General features: G+C 45.1%; 1 protein-coding gene across 1 annotated transcript in view; it reads right to left on the bottom strand.

Moving 5' to 3' along the window:
* Positions 1-9,469: 9,469 nt before the first annotated feature.
* KIF7 (kinesin family member 7) overlaps positions 9,470-20,574 on the bottom strand; it is a 45,197-nt gene continuing 34,092 nt past the window's right edge. Inside the window, exons 12-19 of the mRNA XM_083184176.1 lie at positions 19,887-20,084; positions 19,442-19,567; positions 18,992-19,168; positions 17,663-17,878; positions 16,258-16,464; positions 11,356-11,554; positions 10,532-10,696; positions 9,470-10,452 (exon numbers count right to left, since the gene is read on the bottom strand). Coding sequence (XP_083040302.1) covers positions 10,067-10,452; positions 10,532-10,696; positions 11,356-11,554; positions 16,258-16,464; positions 17,663-17,878; positions 18,992-19,168; positions 19,442-19,567; positions 19,887-20,084 — 1,674 coding nt within the window. The 3' untranslated portion in view covers positions 9,470-10,066. The remainder of the gene's footprint in view (positions 10,453-10,531; positions 10,697-11,355; positions 11,555-16,257; positions 16,465-17,662; positions 17,879-18,991; positions 19,169-19,441; positions 19,568-19,886; positions 20,085-20,574) is intronic.

Raw genomic sequence — 20,574 nt, 5'->3', positions numbered from 1 at the left:
TGTGCCGTAATGTGTACTGGGCATTGCGGTGTGTGTTATAATGTGTACTGGGCATTGCGGTGTGTGCTATAATGTGTACTGGGCATAGCGGTGTGTGCTGTAATGTGTACTGGGCATAACGGTGTGTTCTATAATGTGTACTGGGCAATACGGTGTGTGCCGTAATGTGTACTGGGCATTACGGTGTGTGCCGTAACGTGTACTGGGCATTACGGGGTGTGCCGTAACGTGTACTGGGCATTGCGTTGTGTGCCATAATGTGTACTGGGCATTGCGGTGTGTGCTATAATGTGTACTGGGCATAGCGGTGTGTGCTATAATGTGTACTGGGCATAGCGGTGTGTGCTGTAATGTGTACTGGGCATAGCGGTGTGTGCTGTAATGTGTACTGGGCATAGCGGTGTGTGCTGTAATGTGTACTGGGCATTACGGTGTGTGCTGTAATGTGTACTGGGCATTATGGTGTGTGCTGTAATGTGTACTGGGCATTACGGTGTGTGCTGTAATGTGTACTGGGCATTACGGTGTGTGCTGTAATGTGTACTGGGCATTACGGTGTGTGCTGTAATGTGTACTGGGCATTACGGCGTGTGGTGTAATGTGTACTGGGCATTACGGTGTGTGCTGGAATGTGAATTGGTACTACTATGTTACCACACCACTTCCCCCAAAAAGACATGTCCTAAATTTTTGGCTCTGTACCTATTTTCAGGTTTATATAATTTTGAGTATATATGTATCTATATGCGAGTGGGCCAACTGATACTTCCCCCTGACCCACATGTGCCATGCTGGGGAGAAGGGGAGAGGAGGCTTTATTCCCCAGAAAAGGTCAGGTAGGACCCCAATTTTTAGAAGTGAAGGGTCCCATGGACCCACTTTTTTGGGTGGATTTCGCGAACACTGAGGGTCAATCCGAATCTTAAACTCCGGGCCTCGGAGACCCGGAGTTTAAGATCCAGTTGACCCATTTTAACAGGCAAAAAACCCAGTGTAATTGAGCAAATTACCGGGTCTAAATGTTGCTCTCCTGTGTGAAGGGGGTCTGACAGCGAGTAGCCGAATAAGCCGGCACTTCAAAAGCCAGGTAATTGCCGTGTTATTCGACTACCACTGTATGAAAGCAGTATAAGGAGGAAACTCAATTAGGTGTCGGGTGGATTCATACGGAATCGGTACATCTGTCAGAATGAACTTAGGTCTACAGTCATTAGGTCGACCCCACTAGGTCGACTGGCAGGAAGATCGACCTGACTTAAGGTCGACATGGGCCAAGGTCGACATGACTTAAGGTCGAATTTGCATAAAGGTCGACATGAGGAAGGTCGACTGGTCATAAGGTCGACATGGGTTTTTCACTGTTTTTTTATCCGAATGTGGACACAGTCGACATGGACACAGTTGGCAATGAGAATCGGACCCTCGCAACGCTCGCTATGCTTCGGGCACACTATTTTATTCTCCCACCACGCCCTAGTGGATGGTAGGGCATGAAATACCGCCTGTCGGCACATGTCGGCTCAAAAAACAGTGAAAAACCCATGTCGACCTTATGACCAGTCGACCTTCCTCATGTCGACCTTTATGCAAATTCGACCTTAAGTCATGTCGACCTTGGCCCATGTCGACCTTAAGTCAGGTCGACCTTCCTGCCAGTCGACCTAGTGGGGTCGACCTAATGACTGTAGACCTAAGTTCATTCTAATAGATGACCGCTTCCCATTCATACAGCGAATACACCCTAAACCGCTGCACTTTATGGCAATTAAATTCCATGGCAATGGCTAATTTACCAGCAGGGGGGACCGGCGTTGGCAAATACATACACAGTTGCCGATGCCGCAAACGATGGAGCTGATGGCGGAGGGGCGGCAGGGGAACGTCAGTCATGCTGCAGCCTGGCCGTCGTTGACAATGTCCTCCATCATCTAAACATGTTTGGACGAGGGAGTGGGTCATTTACGATGAGTAGGAGCGCTCATAATTAAAGCTGCCCAGCGTACGCACTGGACGATATTGTTCACAATATCGTTCACAAAGTTCTTTAGGAACGATATTGTGACCAATATTGTCTAGTGTGTATGGGCCTAAATAAAGCACTTTTTTTATCTTTTGATTAAACTGGTTAATAGCTACCTCATGGTTAAAATACATTTCACTTACAAAATCCTTTTAAAAGGACACAAGTTACATCTTGAATTTAAATATAAGTTTAATGTAATACAAAATTACAAAAAGTAAAAAAACTAGCTATTTATAAAAGTTTAAAAGAAACTACATACATTATGTACATGTAAACTACAGTCAATGTATAGATGGGCCAGGAAAGATGCATGCAGTGTCTTTGTTTGCACTATTATTAAAGCTGGATTGGAATTGTATAGGCTACCTACACAAAGCTGAGCCATTTGTGGCTTGCACCACAACTACGCCTATCAGCTCAGAAGGAACTAGTGACATCACAGACTTTGAACCATTTAGAAAATATTTCTTAGTTAACAAAATGGCGAATGTGCTTTGCGAAGCATTAAGAACATTCTATAAAATTATATATAGATGCTGATTGGTTGCAAGGTGCAACTTCTCCACTTCATGACTGCATGATACATCAAAACCCAAATCTGTTATTCACACACTAATACCCCATTCAAACAGAAAATGAAGTTCCCGGGTGAAGCAGTTCCACTTGGGAATTTCATGAAATACATGGGTCATTTTTCTGTGTGTAAGGGTCAGGGTTCGCAAATACGCGCTATAACGCGTATTTTACCCTAAAACGGCCACCGGGGACTCAGATTTTCAAACTGCAGGAGTCCCCGAGGACGCGCTGAGCTGCGCCTGTGAGCTGCCGTTAGCCAATCACAGCAGCGGCCGCCGGGACCCAATCATTGCACAGTGGCCGCTCTGCCAGTTACTAAAGCCGTGCACCCTGCCATTTGTTATGAGGTTCACTGTCACACAGTGTCTGTGGCTCTGCATCCTTCTGCCGCCCACGCCGTGTAAGTCCATTCTGCTGCTGAGAGCATGGGACGGCGTGCTATATGGCTGTAAAAACTGACAGCCACTCTCGGCATAAGAGGTGAGCTGGCTGTCAGCACAGTGGCTGGAAGAGCTGACACACTGCTCAACTCAGAGCAGCGTTCAGCTCTTCCAGCCACATCCAGTCCCCCACTGCGCTGACAGCCCGCTCAGCTCACCTACTCTGGTGAGCGGTGTATCAGCTTTCACAACCCCCCCCCCCCCGGGCAGCAGCATAAAATGCGCTCCTTCCCCCCACCACCCCTGTGGCAATCAGAATAACCCCCACCACCGTGGCAACCAGAATAAACACCCCCCTGCACCAACCAGCATGTAACCCCTGGCAACAAGCATGTAGGTAAGCAGCACTTATTTGCTATAATATATACTGGGCATTACGGTGTGTGCTATAATGTGTACTGGGCATAACGGTGTGTGCTGTAATGTGTACTGGGCATAACTGTGTGTGCTGTAATGTGTACTGGGCATAACTGTGTGTGCTGTAATGTGTACTGGGCATAACTGTGTGTGCTGTAATGTGTACTGGGCATAACGGTGTGTGCTGTAATGTGTACTGGGCATAACTGTGTGTGCTGTAATGTGTACTGGGCATTACGGTGTGTGCTATAATACATACTGGGCAGAACGGTGTGTGCTATAATGTGTACTGGCCATTACGGTGTGTGCTGGAATGTGTACTGGGCATAACGGTGTGTGCTGTAATGTGTACAGGGCATTACGGTGTGTGCTATAATACATACTGTGCATAACGGTGTGTTCTGTAATGTGTACTGGGCATAACGGTGTGTGCTGTAATATGTACTGGGCATAACAGTGTGTTCTATAATGTGTACTGGGCAATACGGTGTGTGCCGTAATGTGTACTGGGCATTACGTTGTGTGCCGTAATGTGTACTGGGCAGTGCGGTGTGTGTTATAATGTGTACTGGGCATTGCGGTGTGTGCTATAATGTGTACTGGGCATAGCGGTGTGTGCTGTAATGTGTACTGGGCATAACGGTGTGTTCTATAATGTGTACTGGGCATAACGGTGTGTGCTGTAATGTGTACTGGGCATAACTGTGTGTTCTATAATGTGTACTGGGCATAACGGTGTGTGCTGTAATGTGTACTGGGCATAACTGTGTGTGCTGTAATGTGTACTGGGCATTACGGTGTGTGCTATAATACATACTGGGCAGAACGGTGTGTGCTATAATGTGTACTGGCCATTACGGTGTGTGCTGGAATGTGTACTGGGCATAACGGTGTGTGCTGTAATGTGTACAGGGCATTACGGTGTGTGCTATAATACATACTGTGCATAACGGTGTGTTCTGTAATGTGTACTGGGCATAACGGTGTGTGCTGTAATATGTACTGGGCATAACAGTGTGTTCTATAATGTGTACTGGGCAATACGGTGTGTGCCGTAATGTGTACTGGGCATTACGTTGTGTGCCGTAATGTGTACTGGGCATTGCGGTGTGTGTTATAATGTGTACTGGGCATTGCGGTGTGTGCTATAATGTGTACTGGGCATAGCGGTGTGTGCTGTAATGTGTACTGGGCATAACGGTGTGTTCTATAATGTGTACTGGGCAATACGGTGTGTGCCGTAATGTGTACTGGGCATTACGGTGTGTGCCGTAACGTGTACTGGGCATTACGGGGTGTGCTGTAGCGTGTACTGGGCATTGCGTTGTGTGCCATAATGTGTACTGGGCATTGAGGTGTGTGCTATAATGTGTACTGGGCATAGCGGTGTGTGCTGTAATGTGTACTGGGCATAGCGGTGTGTGCTGTAATGTGTACTGGGCATAGCGGTGTGTGCTGTAATGTGTACTGGGCATAGCGGTGTGTGCTGTAATGTGTACTGGGCATTACGGTGTGTGCTGTAATGTGTACTGGGCATTATGGTGTGTGCTGTAATGTGTACTGGGCATTACGGTGTGTGCTGTAATGTGTACTGGGCATTACAGTGTGTGCTATAATGTGTACTGGGCATTACGGTGTGTGCTGTAATGTGTACTGGGCATTACGGTGTGCTGTAATGTGTACTGGGCATTACGGTGTGTGCTGTAATGTGTACTGGGCATTACGGTGTGTGCTGTAATGTGTACTGGGCATTACGGTGTGTGCTGTAATGTGTACTGGGCATTACGGTGTGTGCTGTAATGTGTACTGGGCATTACGGCGTGTGGTGTAATGTGTACTGGGCATTACGGTGTGTGCTGGAATGTGAATTGGTACTACTATGTTACCACACCACTTCCCCCAAAAAGACATGTCCTAAATTTTTGGCTCTGTACCTATTTTCAGGTTTATATAATTTTGAGTATATATGTATCTATATGCGAGTGGGCCAACTGATACTTCCCCCTGACCCACATGTGCCATGCTGGGGAGAAGGGGAGAGGAGGCTTTATTCCCCAGAAAAGGTCAGGTAGGACCCCAATTTTTAGAAGTGAAGGGTCCCATGGACCCACTTTTTTGGGTGGATTTCGCGAACACTGAGGGTCAATCCGAATCTTAAACTCCGGGCCTCGGAGACCCGGAGTTTAAGATCCAGTTGACCCATTTTAACAGGCGAAAAACCCAGTGTAATTGAGCAAATTACCGGGTCTAAATGTTGCTCTCCTGTGTGAAGGGGGTCTGACAGCGAGTAGCCGAATAAGCCGGCACTTCAAAAGCCAGGTAATTGCCGTGTTATTCGACTACCACTGTATGAAAGCAGTATAAGGAGGAAACTCAATTAGGTGTCGGGTGGATTCATACGGAATCGGTACATCTGTCAGAATGAACTTAGGTCTACAGTCATTAGGTCGACCCCACTAGGTCGACTGGCAGGAAGGTCGACCTGACTTAAGGTCGACATGGGCCAAGGTCGACATGACTTAAGGTCGAATTTGCATAAAGGTCGACATGAGGAAGGTCGACTGGTCATAAGGTCGACATGGGTTTTTCACTGTTTTTTTATCCGAATGTGGACACAGTCGACATGGACACAGTTGGCAATGAGAATCGGACCCTCGCAACGCTCGCTATGCTTCGGGCACGGTGCCTCGCTGCGCTCGGCACACTATTTTATTCTCCCACCACGCCCTAGTGGATGGTAGGGCATGAAATACCGCCTGTCGGCACATGTCGGCTCAAAAAACAGTGAAAAACCCATGTCGACCTTATGACCAGTCGACCTTCCTCATGTCGACCTTTATGCAAATTCGACCTTAAGTCATGTCGACCTTGGCCCATGTCGACCTTAAGTCAGGTCGACCTTCCTGCCAGTCGACCTAGTGGGGTCGACCTAATGACTGTAGACCTAAGTTCATTCTAATAGATGACCGCTTCCCATTCATACAGCGAATCCACCCTAAACCGCTGCACTTTATGGCAATTAAATTCCATGGCAATGGCTGATTTACCAGCAGGGGGGACCGGCGTTGGCAAATACATACACAGTTGCCGATGCCGCAAACGATGGAGCTGATGGCGGAGGGGCGGCAGGGGAACGTCAGTCATGCTGCAGCCTGGCCGTCGTTGACAATGTCCTCCATCATCTAAACATGTTTGGACGAGGGAGTGGGTCATTTACGATGAGTAGGAGCGCTCATAATTAAAGCTGCCCAGTGTACGCACTGGACGATATTGTTCACAATATCGTTCACAAAGTTCTTTAGGAACGATATTGTGACCAATATTGTCTAGTGTGTATGGGCCTAAATAAAGCACTTTTTTATCTTTTGATTAAACTGGTTAATAGCTACCTCATGGTTAAAATACATTTCACTTACAAAATCCTTTTAAAAGGACACAAACTACATCTTGAATTTAAATATAAAGTTTAATGTAATACAAAATTACAAAAAGTAAAAAAACTAGCTATTTATAAAAGTTTAAAAGAAACTACATACATTATGTACATGTAAACTACAGTCAATGTATAGATGGGCCAGGAAAGATGCATGCAGTGTCTTTGTTTGCACTATTATTAAAGCTGGATTGGAATTGTATAGGTTATCTACACAAAGCTGAGCCATTTGTGGCTTGCACCGCAACTACGCCTATAAGCTCAGAAGGAACTAGTGACATCACAGACTTTGAACCATTTAGCAAATATTTCTTAGTTAACAAAATGGCGAATGCGCTTTGCGTTTTTCTTTTTTTGTAAGCGTCTGTAAAGTAGGAAATTGATTTAAACAAAATTAAAATTTAAACTATGGCACTTGTGTAGTTTCACAGTGTCTAATATATCGGGTGCGATATCGGCCGATATATCGATGCGATCCTATGCGATTTTTTTGCCTGTTCATAACCCCACTATCCACGTCTCGCGAGGGAACGCGGATTACGATATAAAATCAACTCCATGCGTAGTGGATAGTGGGGTTAGGAACAGGTAAAAAGTTGCATCGATATATCGGCCGATATCGCATCCAATATATTGGGCGCCGTGAAACTACACAAGTACCAAATCTATTTAATTAAAGCACTAAAATTTACTGGGGCAAATTGACTGGTCGGAGCCCTGATGTCATCACTTATGGGGGGGACAAGAGACCACTTTTCTCTGCCATGAAAGCACACGGGTACATGTATGCTATTTTACGTTTTAAGTTTTCACGTGATCCAGGGTAATTTCCAACACAAAAGTCTCTAATTGGATAGCCAAAATTGAGCATCGGCTCTATTGCAGTAAAAGCCCTTTTTCTTATTTTTGTGTGGCACATTACCGCGGGTAATAGAATATCCCAACAGTTTGAAAAATAGGTAGTTCTGTCACTACAGCCATAAAGGAATAGGACACTTTGAACTACAGTACAAGTCGATTTCTGTTGCAGAGAAACGTGCATCTAATATGTGATATCTTTAAACTAAAACAAGGTTCCTGAAATAGATCTAGGCCTAGGGTCTATGCACGGGTGCCGGACGGGTTCCCGACAGTCGGGATCCCGACAATCATTTACCAGACGTCGGGATCCCGACTGTCAAAACGCTGACAGCCGGGTGCCCGACGGCCATCCGCTATTTTCCCTCGTGGGGGTCCACGACCCCCATAGAGGGAGAATAGAACAGGTGGCTCGCGTAGCGAGCCACCGTGCCCGCAAGGGGCTTTTTTGCACTCGCCATGCTGTCTGACTCTGGCCAGACGTCGGGATAATGACTGTCGGGATCCCGACTGTCGGAGTTCCATACCACACCCCTATGCAGATATGGGGCCGCCTAGCGATTTTTGCCTATTTTCTAAGCGATCTGACTAGATTTGATTAAATCGCTTACAAATGAAGCACAAATTGCACAAAAAGCATGCTTGAAATATTTAGCATAGTCATCTCCGATATTCTCTTTATTGAGAGCACAGACAGTGACAGACTACTCATCTGACTAGATCGCTTGGAAAGTGGGCCCAGATCGCTCCGTGTGTATACCCCCCGCGCAAAGGGTGTCTCTAAACTGCGGGTGCCCTGTGCGAGGACAGGGCGGGCAGCTGACATCCAGTGATGTCAGCTACCGCCTCTCATGTCACAGCCTCATTAGTGTGAGAACGCCCATATGCTAATGGGGCTGCCCAGCTACACCCACCCTTCTCCACCCCCCGCCCACTGTGCACACTATCAGTCCTCCGGGCGAACGCACTGAGGACAGAATCAATCAGAATAAGGTCCCAAGTGTTAAAGAAACTTGGTAACACACCACAAAACGGAATGACAGCATAGACAAGAGACAGGCTATTTGTTCACTGGTTAAAAAAATAACATTTTTGGAATAGTATATACATTCACACATACTGTAAAAATACTTGAAAAACATGCAAAGAGTTTGTATTTTCATGTTCGGGTATAAAAATGTTCTTGCCATGTTTTTTTGCACATGTTGATTAGTGTGTGGTCACAATTAGAACACCTAGCCCAATAATCAAACTATGACCTCCCTGCTCATTAAGCTAGTAAATGTAGACAAAAGAGCGGCGCTATAGACAGGTCCCGATGTGGTCTAGAAGTGGTCTGTCCAATCAGCCCAATGTCTTGTCTGCTACTTGTGTAGCAAACATGGACAGTGATTCTGCTACTTATTAGAAGTGGCTGAATCCCTCCTTTGTTGTCCAGCTGCAGGTACACATATGAGGTAGATAACCTGTGGCTTTATAGCTTTAGTTACAAAACCAAATACATGGTCAGTAAATAGCTACAGTAGATCAGGTCCTGTGCTATTAGTGCTATTGCAATCATTTCAGTTGGAATCAACTTTTCCCCCCCAGAATTCAGACTGTTGAAAATACACAGACTAATCTTAATGATTAGGAATGTGGAGTGCGCTATAGAAAGTTGACAATGTCTAGATCAGGCATGTCCAACGTTGGCCCTCCAGATGTTTTGAAACTACACATCCCAGCATGCTTTGCCAGTTTTGCTATTCGAGAATACTAAAACTATTGCAAAGTATGCTGGGATGTGTAGTTTCAAAACATCTGGAGGGCCAACGTTGGACATGCCTGGTCTAGATTGTCTCCAAAAAGTTGACATGCACAAGCGTGACTCTGGAAAAAGGTCACCCACAAGGAAAAGGTCGACTTGAGTTTTCTCTTTTTGTGTGTCAATAAAAAAAAGCCATAGAAAATTAAAAAATGTATGTGACCCATTATCAGCCATTTCCATGTTGACCTTTTTCTATGCTGATCAGGTCAAAACCTTTTTCTGTGCAGGTCAAAACCATGGTTCTGCTGTTATCTAACGAGTAAAACTTACAGGCTTTCTGTGAAGTAAGGCAGTCATTGCTAATACTGTACTTGCCGTGGGGAGTGGTCTGAGAGCAAGCACCCATCTTGGTGGCCCAATCAGTGCAGCCAGACAGCTACAAGGCAGTAGTATTGGTCAAAGTATCACACTGTAAGGTCTACGCAGCTTAGATCATTTCAATAATATGTAAATGACTGTAAACAAGTAGTTGCATTTAGTCTGTAAAAGATCTATGTGTTCATTGTAGTGAGATACTGTAGTAGTGGGATACTGTAGTCCAAGCTCATTTAGAAGAGTGCATTAAGACCGTTCTATAGTGGGTTTTTTCTAACATCAATCATCTCCACATTAGTCATCAAGGGCATGGTTATATTACATCTCCGAACATCTCTCCGGGGTTTAGGAAGATACATAACGGGTCTTTGACAAATTCCATCGCTTGGCTGTACCACTCTGTTTAGCGTTTCGCTCATAGGGTCTCTGTGCTTAAGTTCCTCCAGGCATGGCTGTTCTTCTGAAGGCAGAGAAGAGCGTCTCCATGTGGGAGGTAATGGAACATGTATTAGGTCCTCCCTGGGCCTCAGGTTTTGATCGGTAGCAGAAGGTTGATTATTTATGTCAACAGCAACATTATTCGCTCCCACAGACCCAGCTAAGGAGACACGTTTATCAGTATTAGGAGGACCTCTTCCATCTCCTAAAATATAAAGCAACAAAGAAGTCAGCATGAACAAAACAGCAATCATCATGACCTGGCTTCCTGAATACACTCTTACCTTTTGCATGCGTCCCGGGAAGGTTTGGAGAAGGTATAGCCAGTTTATTTAGCCTTTGGCTCAGCTCTTGATGTGCCCACATATACCAGCCAAGCTCCTTCTCAAGCATCTGGATTCTACCTTCATACTGTCTCTTACTTCCAGCCAGCCCCTCACCCATTTGGTCTATTAAGATAAAAAAGAGAAATAGAATAAAAAACACAACGTTCAGAATTTATGATACCTCAGTAGCAAGGAGTGTGTAATAAGTTCAAAACAGTAGCCAGCCCGCCACCTCTCTGCAAACTTATCAATAAAACCACTTTCACTTTATTTTCGTAAAAGGCTGCAAGACAAACCAGCTAAACATGCTTCTATTAATAATTATGGCAGCATACAATCCAGCCTACATACAGAGCAATAAAACACAATACTAGTGTTCATTCTAGCACCCTGCTCCTTGTAAAATCCTTGTAGTTCCTCCTTCCTGCCTGGAGTGTCGCTGTCTGCTGTGGTACTTCAAGAACCGCCTGGTTTGTATTGTAATGTTGAGATACAAACCAGATTGTTGTAGAAACACCACAGCAGAGCGTGACACCCCAGACAGGAAGGAGGAACTGCAAGGATATTTCAAGGAGCAGGGTGCTAGAATGAAGACTACAATACCACATCACAGCACCCCATTAGCCAAATTCCAAATTAAAATTTGTTAAGTGCTTGATTGACTCCAAAGATGATAGTGGAGGGGATACGATGAGCGATACTGTCCATATACCTGTATATAGGTCAATACAAAGGCACATTCAACCCTACTTATGACCAAGGCAATCTCTAAGTAACTGCACCTTGACACTGTTTCAGCAGGAGTTGTATGTTGCGTTCATGCTCCTTCTGCATCAAGGTGAGCTGACGATCCATCTCCAGGCCCTGCCGTTCTAGTGCAACCTCAAGCCAGCATATCAGTCGCTGCTGCTCCTCCAGCTTCATTTCCAGCTCTGAGAAGGAGATCTGTAGTTTGTGTTCCTCCTCGCGCAGTGTAACTACCTATAGATACACAAGAAGTATAAGGGAGAGTGGGTAAGGCAACAACAGAATCGCAGCAACTGCTATTCTGTCCTGTGTATTGTTGGCATAACAGTGCTGTTCTACTACTTTTACTGCGACTTTGGGCTTCTGCAGCTAATGTGCCCTCATCTAAAAGTAGAGGTTGAAAATTTTCATGAGAATGCAGCTCATCAATACACTAAGCATGGAAACCATCAAATACTTTGCAGCCCACCAAAACCAACACTGGAAACACAGTTTAGTAACCACACTGTGGGCCTGATTCAGATTAAATTGCAGCCCTGTCTATTATCAAATGACTGCGCATGGTGGGGGGATTGTAGACGCGGTGGTGGCATTTACCAGACCGCTGGGCTCCGAAGTCTCCCAGCCCAGCAATCAGCTCTGAATTACCCCCTATGGCAACTATTGAGAAAATAACCAATTAGTACACTAAGAACTAATCACATCAATGAGAATGCATCCTACCACCGGTGATTAGTAGCATCACTTTAAATACCATCTAAGAACACAACTAATTACCTTATATTCTAATACCATTCCCCCTAAGGGATAGTACTAGAATGCAGCATACAGTACCAAATGAAAGGGGTAATAATTAATGACATCCTGAGAATGCAGCTCAGTAATTCACTAAGAACCAATGAATCACTAATGCTGGGTACACACCAGAACAATTTGGCCTTAATTCCCCCAATTTTGATACAATCTCGAACGATTGTATGTAAATTGAGCATGTTTTAGATCAGATTCCGATCCGAACTACGTCCCCGCTGGTCATTTGGTTGTTTTGCAGATCCTACCTGCTGCAGTCAGGATTTGAAAACGATCCCTTCAACTGGGTACAGATCGTGACAGCATAGGATCGAGTCGTATTCAGATTGAGTGCTCCAACAGATCGTGCAACCATTGTATGATCGTCTCACGATCTGCTCACAATCATGATTGTTCTGGTGTGTACCCCACATAAGAAATGCAGCAGACAGAATCCCTAAGGACCAAGGACTTCATTGAGAATCATACCTGCCAACATCGGAATTTTGCCAATGGAGGATTAGCAGGAGGGTGGGTATGGAGACTGGGCTAGTTGCATTATTAGGCACTTGCCCAACACATTGAAATGCAAAGATTAATGCATATTTAAATAGGAGCAGGGCTAAATATATGTTATTACAATAGAATGCAGATTCAAGGTATTTATCTCCCCCATTCTACCCACTTCACTTCAAGGGTGTGGGGGTCTATCCGAAAATCGCGTCTCTCGAAGAGTAGGCAAGTGTGCAGCCTATTAATTTACTAAGGGCCAATGGCATCACTAAGAATGCTTCCTAGATTAAAGACCAACCACATCACTGTGATAGTAGTCTATCAATTCACCAAGGACTAAGGTCACCAGTTTGCAAATGCACTAAGATCTAAACACATCACTGCAAAGCAATCCACTGAAGAATAGTGCTATTATAGCAAATGTATCCTAAAAATATACTAAAAACTAATCATGACACAAAGAATGTAATCGGACAATACACAAAGATTTAAAATCACATCACTGAGAATATGCCTACCAATTTACCGAGGACTAATTATAGTGATATTAATATTGATATAGCTCAGCGGCGTAGCTACACAAATAGGGGCCCCACATTTGTGCCCCATAGGGAGCCGACTGCTCAGAACCCCCCACTCCCCTGTGGACTACTCACAGAACACCAAACTACCCACCCACCCTGAGGACTAGCCATGGAGACAACCACATGGACTACTTATAGACCATCACCCGAGTGGTGTACTTGAAACAGATTGGCACTCGCCATCAGGGCCCCATTGCCTACTTTTTATTGCTCAGCACTGCAGCCACATCCGCGGATGCTGTGCGAAGGTGCAGCCATGGTTTAGGGATGTCCATGTAGGCTCAGCCATGCCTCCTCCCATCAGTTAGGACCTGGGAGAGCAGATGTGGTTCAGCTACTAAGTGCAAGAGGAGGGCCAAACCACTGAGGAGGCCTGGGCACAGTAGCAGCCAAACCTTTGCATAGGCTGTATTCCTGTGAATGTTGGTTCAACATAAAAATCAGCCTGCCTTTACTATGTGTGAATTACTGATGCATTTAAATTCAAGGTGCTATCCAACACCCTTGCAACAAAAGTATGTTCCTTCTCACCCGCAGTGTACTAGAGTATAGTAATAATATAATGTATATGGATATATGGATGTAATATGATGTATATGGATAACAACACACACTAAGGGGTATATTTATTAAAAAACAATGTTTGTTGATTTTGATCAATGTAAAACCACTATAACTCAATGTTGGGCTTCCAGGGCAAACTAACATTTTTTGACAGGAGAAATTGTTATATTAATTTTAAAGGTTAGTAAATGTGTGTTCTAGCCCTGGATGTCCAACAACAGGTACAGTAAAGGTGGCCATACACACGCAGATCTCTGTTATACACACTGCTTTTAATGTGGTTTCCTTACATATAACAGGATATCAAACCAATACAATTTACACTGAATTAATTAGTTGAACTTCCAAGACTATACAGTCTACTTACTAAGGGGGGTATTCAATGTCAGTGGAGCGGCTGTCGAGCAAGCTCGACAGCCGTGCCCCTGTCCCGTTCTCGTTTTGCTCGCCTGGAGCTCGGCAGTCAGGATTCAATTTTCCCGGCCGCCGAGCGGTGAGAAGGGGGCGTGGACACGAGTTGATGACAAAAAGAGCTCGCCTATTTCCGGCTTTTCTCGGCAGAACGAGCCCGACAGCTTGTGGTGCACATAGGTAGAAACAAAATATACATTGGTGGGTAGTGGTGCCAGTTATATATACATTGCTGGCATGTGCCAGCAATGTATACATTACTGGCTTATACAGTACATTACATGTACTGTATGCAGTGGCTTATTAATAATGTTGGTGGCCAGCGGTGCCAGTAATATATACATTGCTGGCTTGTGCCAGCAATGTATATATTACTGCCTTAAAAAACATTGGTGGGCAGGGGCTGCTTCTATCCTCAGTAGAGAGGAGGAGGGAGCGGCCAGTCAGCTGGGGGCGGGGCGTCCTGTGCTGATGGATGCGTCCAGGAGCGGGGCGTCCTGTCGGATGTCTGCACGGCGTTGGAGCGGGGCAGGGTGAGTATTAACATAGGGAGGGAGCGTGGCGGCGCTGGTGTGCGGCCTGAGTATGGAGCAGGGGGAGGGAGGCAGTGTGCGGGGCAGTCAGCGGGCTGAAAGTCTCTTATCTTTCAGCCCGCGCTGCGTACACACCTAGCGATGATGGCTGAAAAACTAGCCATTATCGCTAGATGTGCTAATAAAACCAGCAGACTGCCCATCTTGCTAGCGATGATGCGGGAGCGCGCATCATCGCTAGTCGGCCGCCGCTGGGCCATACACACTAGGCGATTTTCATCTGAAAATCGTCAAGTGTGTATGGGCCTTTAGAGGCAAATTCCTTCTCAAATGGACAAAACCATGGCCCTTATTCTAGTTGAATCGGACGGATGTGTATTTCGGACAGGAACAGAGTGTTCTTAGCCCCGCCTACTGTATTGCTCACACCGTCCGAATGCGGTAAGACGCCGACCGAACGGACCGCGAGTGGATGTTTCATGTGAACACCTCCACCATCTGTGGGAACCTCTCCCATCCTCCTATGGTCGCCGACCATCGAATGATGGACCAAGTGGTCAGGCAGCACCGAGTGCTCCAGACCACTCTGACATTTTTCCATATGAAAGCAGGGATATGGGCGGGCAGCTGACATCCGGCTATGTCAGCTGTCCGCCCCCCACACATGCTTCACGGACGCATTACCATACGTACGCCCAGCGTTTTCATGGGAATGCCCATGAAACGCGGGGCGTACACATATGGTAATGAGCCCAAAGATCCCTTAACGCCCCTCTCGACCCCCTGCTCGGATGGTTCCGTACGATCATTTTCTGCACGGACCTCACGCCGTGTTTGTACATGCGCAGATACACCTCTGCACATGCGCAAACACCAACCATTGGCCGTCCATCCGCACTCGGAGCCATCCGACTCAATCAGAATAAGGGCCCATGTGCACTGCAGGTGGGGCAGATATAACGTGCAGAAAGAGTTAGATTTGGGTGGGGGTTTTCTTCAAAGGGAGATCTATATTGCAGTGTAAAAATAAAGCAGTCTGTATTTTCCCTGCACAGAAACAAAATAACTCACTCAAATCTAATTCTATCTGCACCGGTTACATCTGCCCCCCTGCAGTGCACATGGTTTTGTCCATCTGAGAAGGAATTTGCCTCTAAGAGTGAACTAGAATAAGGCCCAAAGTACCAGGGAATTAGCTGAAAACTACTGTGTTTAAGGATTTGTTTAAAAAGGGACAGTTGAGAGCTGATTGGCAGGTAGTTTCTCTCTGTTCACTTTATCTCTCTCTCTGAGGCTTAGTACCTAAACCCCTGTATTACTGAAGGAGATTTTCAGCAGGCCACTAATCTGAGAGGCAGAGCGTTGCTCTAGCAGTGAGCACTGATGGGCACTTCAGGCAAGTGGCTCCTGCAGAAGGATATTATTATACCACCACAAGCATTTCCATTATAGCCGAGAGAACCATCCCACACTGTGCGTCTACAGTCACTAAACACACTACGGAATGTAGTAAATCTTGGCTTTCAGCCGGGAGAACATTTACCTTGTCAAAATATTTACATAGGAGAGCCCGGGTTTCAGAGGAGGACAAATAACTCAGCTTTGCCATGAGGTTCATTTCACACTGGGAGAGCAGGCTGGCTGAGTCACGCAGTACCCGCTGCCTGCGAGTGATAGACTCATTCTTGTACTCAATCGCAGCATCCAGAGCCTCAATAGCCTCATCCAGCTGGAACAGAATCCGCTCTTCCTGAGAGGAGTAAAGAGAGAGTCAGGCATTAGTCTCTTTCAGAAGGGAATGTTCTATTTTATTGCCCAAATACACTCTGATGGGATAAACTTTCAACCTCATTAATCTTTCTAATTACAGCTACATCAGTAGAGATGTAGACAACATTAAAGGTGCCCATACACAGTGCGTTTTTTTTTGGTGCGATGCGCACTCCCGTGCATATCACATCGCACAGCACAGAAAGTATTGTGCAGCCTGTGCTTTTAGGGGTTGGGATCATTTGGTCTACAGCATGTTGGTCGACAAGCATTAGGTCGGCACCGTTAGGTCGACATGGGACAAGGTTGTCAGGTCAATAGGTTAACACAAGCGTTAGGTAGACAGTCAAAAGGTCGACATCGGGTTTTCGGCTTTTTTTTTTTACCCAAATGTCGACAGTTTACAGTGCACCGCATCCCCTCACTATGCTTCGGGCACGGTGCCTCATGTACACTATTCCACCCTAGTGGAAGGTCGGCATGAAATACCGCACGTCGGCTTAAAAAACAGTGAAAAATCCCATGTCGACCTTTTGACTGTCGATCTAACGCTTGTGTCTACCTAATGACCTTTGGACCTAGACCCATGTCGACCAACATACTGTAGACCCAATTACCACCGCTTTTAGTACTAGATTGTATCGTATCTAGTACAATAAGCACACTGCTGTAATAAATTGTATGCTTTTTGTACTAGATACAATGCAATCTGGTACTAAAAGCACGGAGGTCATCGCACTGTGTATGGGCACCTTAAGCTACAGATGTGTATATTGAATATGCAATGTCGTTCCACCAAATTCATAGAACTCAATGTCTATCGGGACAGAGATGTGGCCAGAAGTTCTGATCCACCTATCTGCACGAAGGAATCCACCATATAGAATCCCTGGGGAAAGGTGTAGATTTGAAAAACCACAAGTTTATGGTGATAGGAGCAAGTGTAATGACCAATAACCCATCTCCTGGGAGGAAAATAACGTATGAAGGGCAGGCAGTACAAGCATTAAGTCATCAACAAATACGTTTCTCTCAAAGGAAGCTCTTCCAAACAATCATTGTTATATTGAAAAATAATAAAACTTCATAGCATATATTTTGTTTAATCAAGAGGAATATGGGGGGTGTTTGCCTTAGGGTCTTGTTTAGTAGAATGCACAGAATCCAAACAGTGTTACCTCCGCCGAAAGAAGGTTCCCTTGCCGCAGCTTGTCGTCTATGTCCACCCTCTGCTTTAACAACAGGTCTTTCTCTTGTCTCAGATTATTAATCTCGTCCCGTATTCGTTGTTGGTCGTTAGCGCTGCCCTGGCGAAGCTGACCATTCTTCTCAGACAACTCTTTTTCTAAATCTTCAATACGACTGGAAACCCTGACAATATCATTACTGAGAGCCTACAAATTGAAGAGAAGAACTTAACAAAAGTATGCACCAGTCAGAGAACAATACTTATTTTTCAGTAAAAGGGAAGAACTGCTACTCATTTGTCCTGTAGACCTAATTACATGGCTTTCCTAATACAGCAGAACAGTAAAGCTTATGAGATGTCACAGGACAGCCCGTTCAGTGTAAAACCCTGTACACACGGGGCTAGTTCTGATAGCCTGCATGCTGAGTGAAATGGCCCTTGTGCTTCCCGTGGCTAGATCGCCCATACACACATAGGGATGTGTGTGTGGGTGATCAGTGTTAACCAGTGTTCCACGCTTAGAACACTGGCGAACGAACTAGATCTTGACTACATGTCAAGAGTGGGGCGATGGCAACGCGTGGTACCGCACACTGCTCGGGGGCAGACACACAAAGCGATCCCTGCATAATTTCTTAGTGATCTAGACATATCGCTTAGAAATAGGGCTAAAAATCGCCCCATGTGTAAGGAAGAGATTCAATTAATCTTATATGCAGAGACAACATCGATCTTCCTTAATAATTTAATAATTCCTTAATAATGACGCTGCTCCGCTCAGTCTTTCCATTGGTTGCGGGTGTTTTATTGAATGCAAGATAAAATACTTCTATCTATGCTTAAGGACATCAACCACATTACAACAACATACATCTCTTCTCTCTAATATCTCCCAGCTTAACCTCTCTGCTCTGAGGAAGATCAGCGTCTCTCATTAATGCTTGTTCCTCGCTTCTGTCCAGTCACAGGACTACCTTCCCATAAGCTATTCTACTAATTATCGCCACACACAAAACGCTGTATGTTCTCTTTCTTCACCTCACACAGCCCACCAATCCTAGGCCAACATTGCTGTGTGACTAGATCTTAGAGCCCACACAGAACCTCTGCAATCTGGCTGGACCAATATAAAGAACTTCTCCTGATGTGTGAACTATACCATTAGATTGTAAGCTTGCGAGCAAGGCACTCTTACCTCTTTGCCTGCTTGTGATGACACAGTCTTTGTTTTATTCCTATTTTATTGCCAATAATAAAAGGACTGACATTGTTGGCTCTTCAATAGCACAATTTAAATAATAATTTAAGAGAGTCTTACCTGGCTAGACCGAAGCCTTTTAATCTCCAAATCATTCTTCTCCTGTAGAAGCGCTTCCTTTTTAATCAATATACCTTCTCGTTTCTTTAGCTCCTCTTCTAACTCATCCAAAGCGCGTCGTTGCTCCAGAACCTTATCAATCTCGCTGTCCAGCCACTTTTTCTGCTCTTCAATTTTCTAGCAACAAAGAGCACAGACAGAGTTTATCCTGGCCTTTTGCGATTATCAAGCTAAACATGGAGAATGTCCAACTCATTTCATGAACGTGAAAATGGTATAGCTAATAACAAGCCGCTTTATTTACTACCAGCAAGAAAAATATCAAAGACTGCTCCGTAGATAACCATAAACTAATTCTATTGGAGATGACTGAACAACCACCACCCCCCCCCCCCCCCTTTGGATCAAGAACGCTCCATACTAAGAGGAAGTGAAATCCATCCAGCCTACCTGCTGCTGCTCCAGACTGATAAGTGATCCGTTGCTCCCGCTCCTCCGTTTCCTTTGAAAAGCTGCAATTTCTTCCGTTTTGATCCGCAGTATCTTTTGTTGCTGTTCATGCTTCAACTCCAGCTCCTAAAAGGCAAGGCAGGAAATCTTTTGTTAATAGTACTTATCCGTACCTAGCCTCCTGCTGGCCCTTTCTATGACCAATTTACTTTTAAAACCCCAATAAGGCAACTGAATTCTTTTGAGAAAAATAAAAAAAACTGATAACTTTGCCCTTTGTAGCGACTAATGTCAATAAGTAAATGATTTTTGCATTGCAGCTGTCTGTACTATAATGTTCACCGGATTAGGGAGAGATTTTCTGTACCGTTTTAGCAACATATGTTTTGAGTGGATGAATGCCATTAAGAATTAAATTAAAAGCAGCACAAACTGGCCCAGTAACCTTCACTCTGTGTTTCCTCTTCTGCATCTCAGTCTCCAGTCGCCGTTTCTGTTCCGTCTCGTCTTTTAGCTTCTTTTGTAGCTGACCTTGCTGCTGTTTCATCTGCAAGATGTTCTTCTCAAGTTCCTGGACACGTCTCTCACTCTGGATGGGGAGCGAGGCCAGCTTTTCCGTGGCCTGCTTCTTCTCTTTCAGTACCTGTACAAAGACATTTTATATTTATAAATAATGAGCAAAACACCGCTCCCTTGTGCAAACGCGTGGGGGAAAGTATGAACCAAAATCAGGCGCAAGGAGTGCTAGATTGCCCACATACATGTAGCAATGTGCGTATGGGCGATCTGTGCTAACAAGTGTTCTCTAATTAGAACACTGCCAATCTGATTAGATTTTGTCTATATGTAGTAAAGACCTAGTAAAGCGACTGCAACGCACAGGACGTGCAGCGGAGAGGTTGCTAGACGGGGCAGGGTTAGGAGCGATAGGCTCCGAAAACATTAAGCCTAGTGAGCAGGTGTGAATCGGGCCCATTGTGTAGGTAATTATCCCATGCAGGTGTTAAGGTGCATACAGACGGTGAGACTTTGTCTATGGCGATTTTGTCTACACGATTTAACCGGAGTCCAGAACCACCAATTTAGACTATATTTCTGTGTGATTTTGACTAAGGATTGACTATACTAGAACA

Source organism: Crinia signifera, chromosome 4 (assembly GCF_055691185.1).
Source record: "Crinia signifera chromosome 4, ASM5569118v1, whole genome shotgun sequence".
Lineage (NCBI taxonomy): Eukaryota > Metazoa > Chordata > Amphibia > Anura > Myobatrachidae > Crinia > Crinia signifera.
This window is presented reverse-complemented; position numbering and strand designations above follow the sequence as displayed.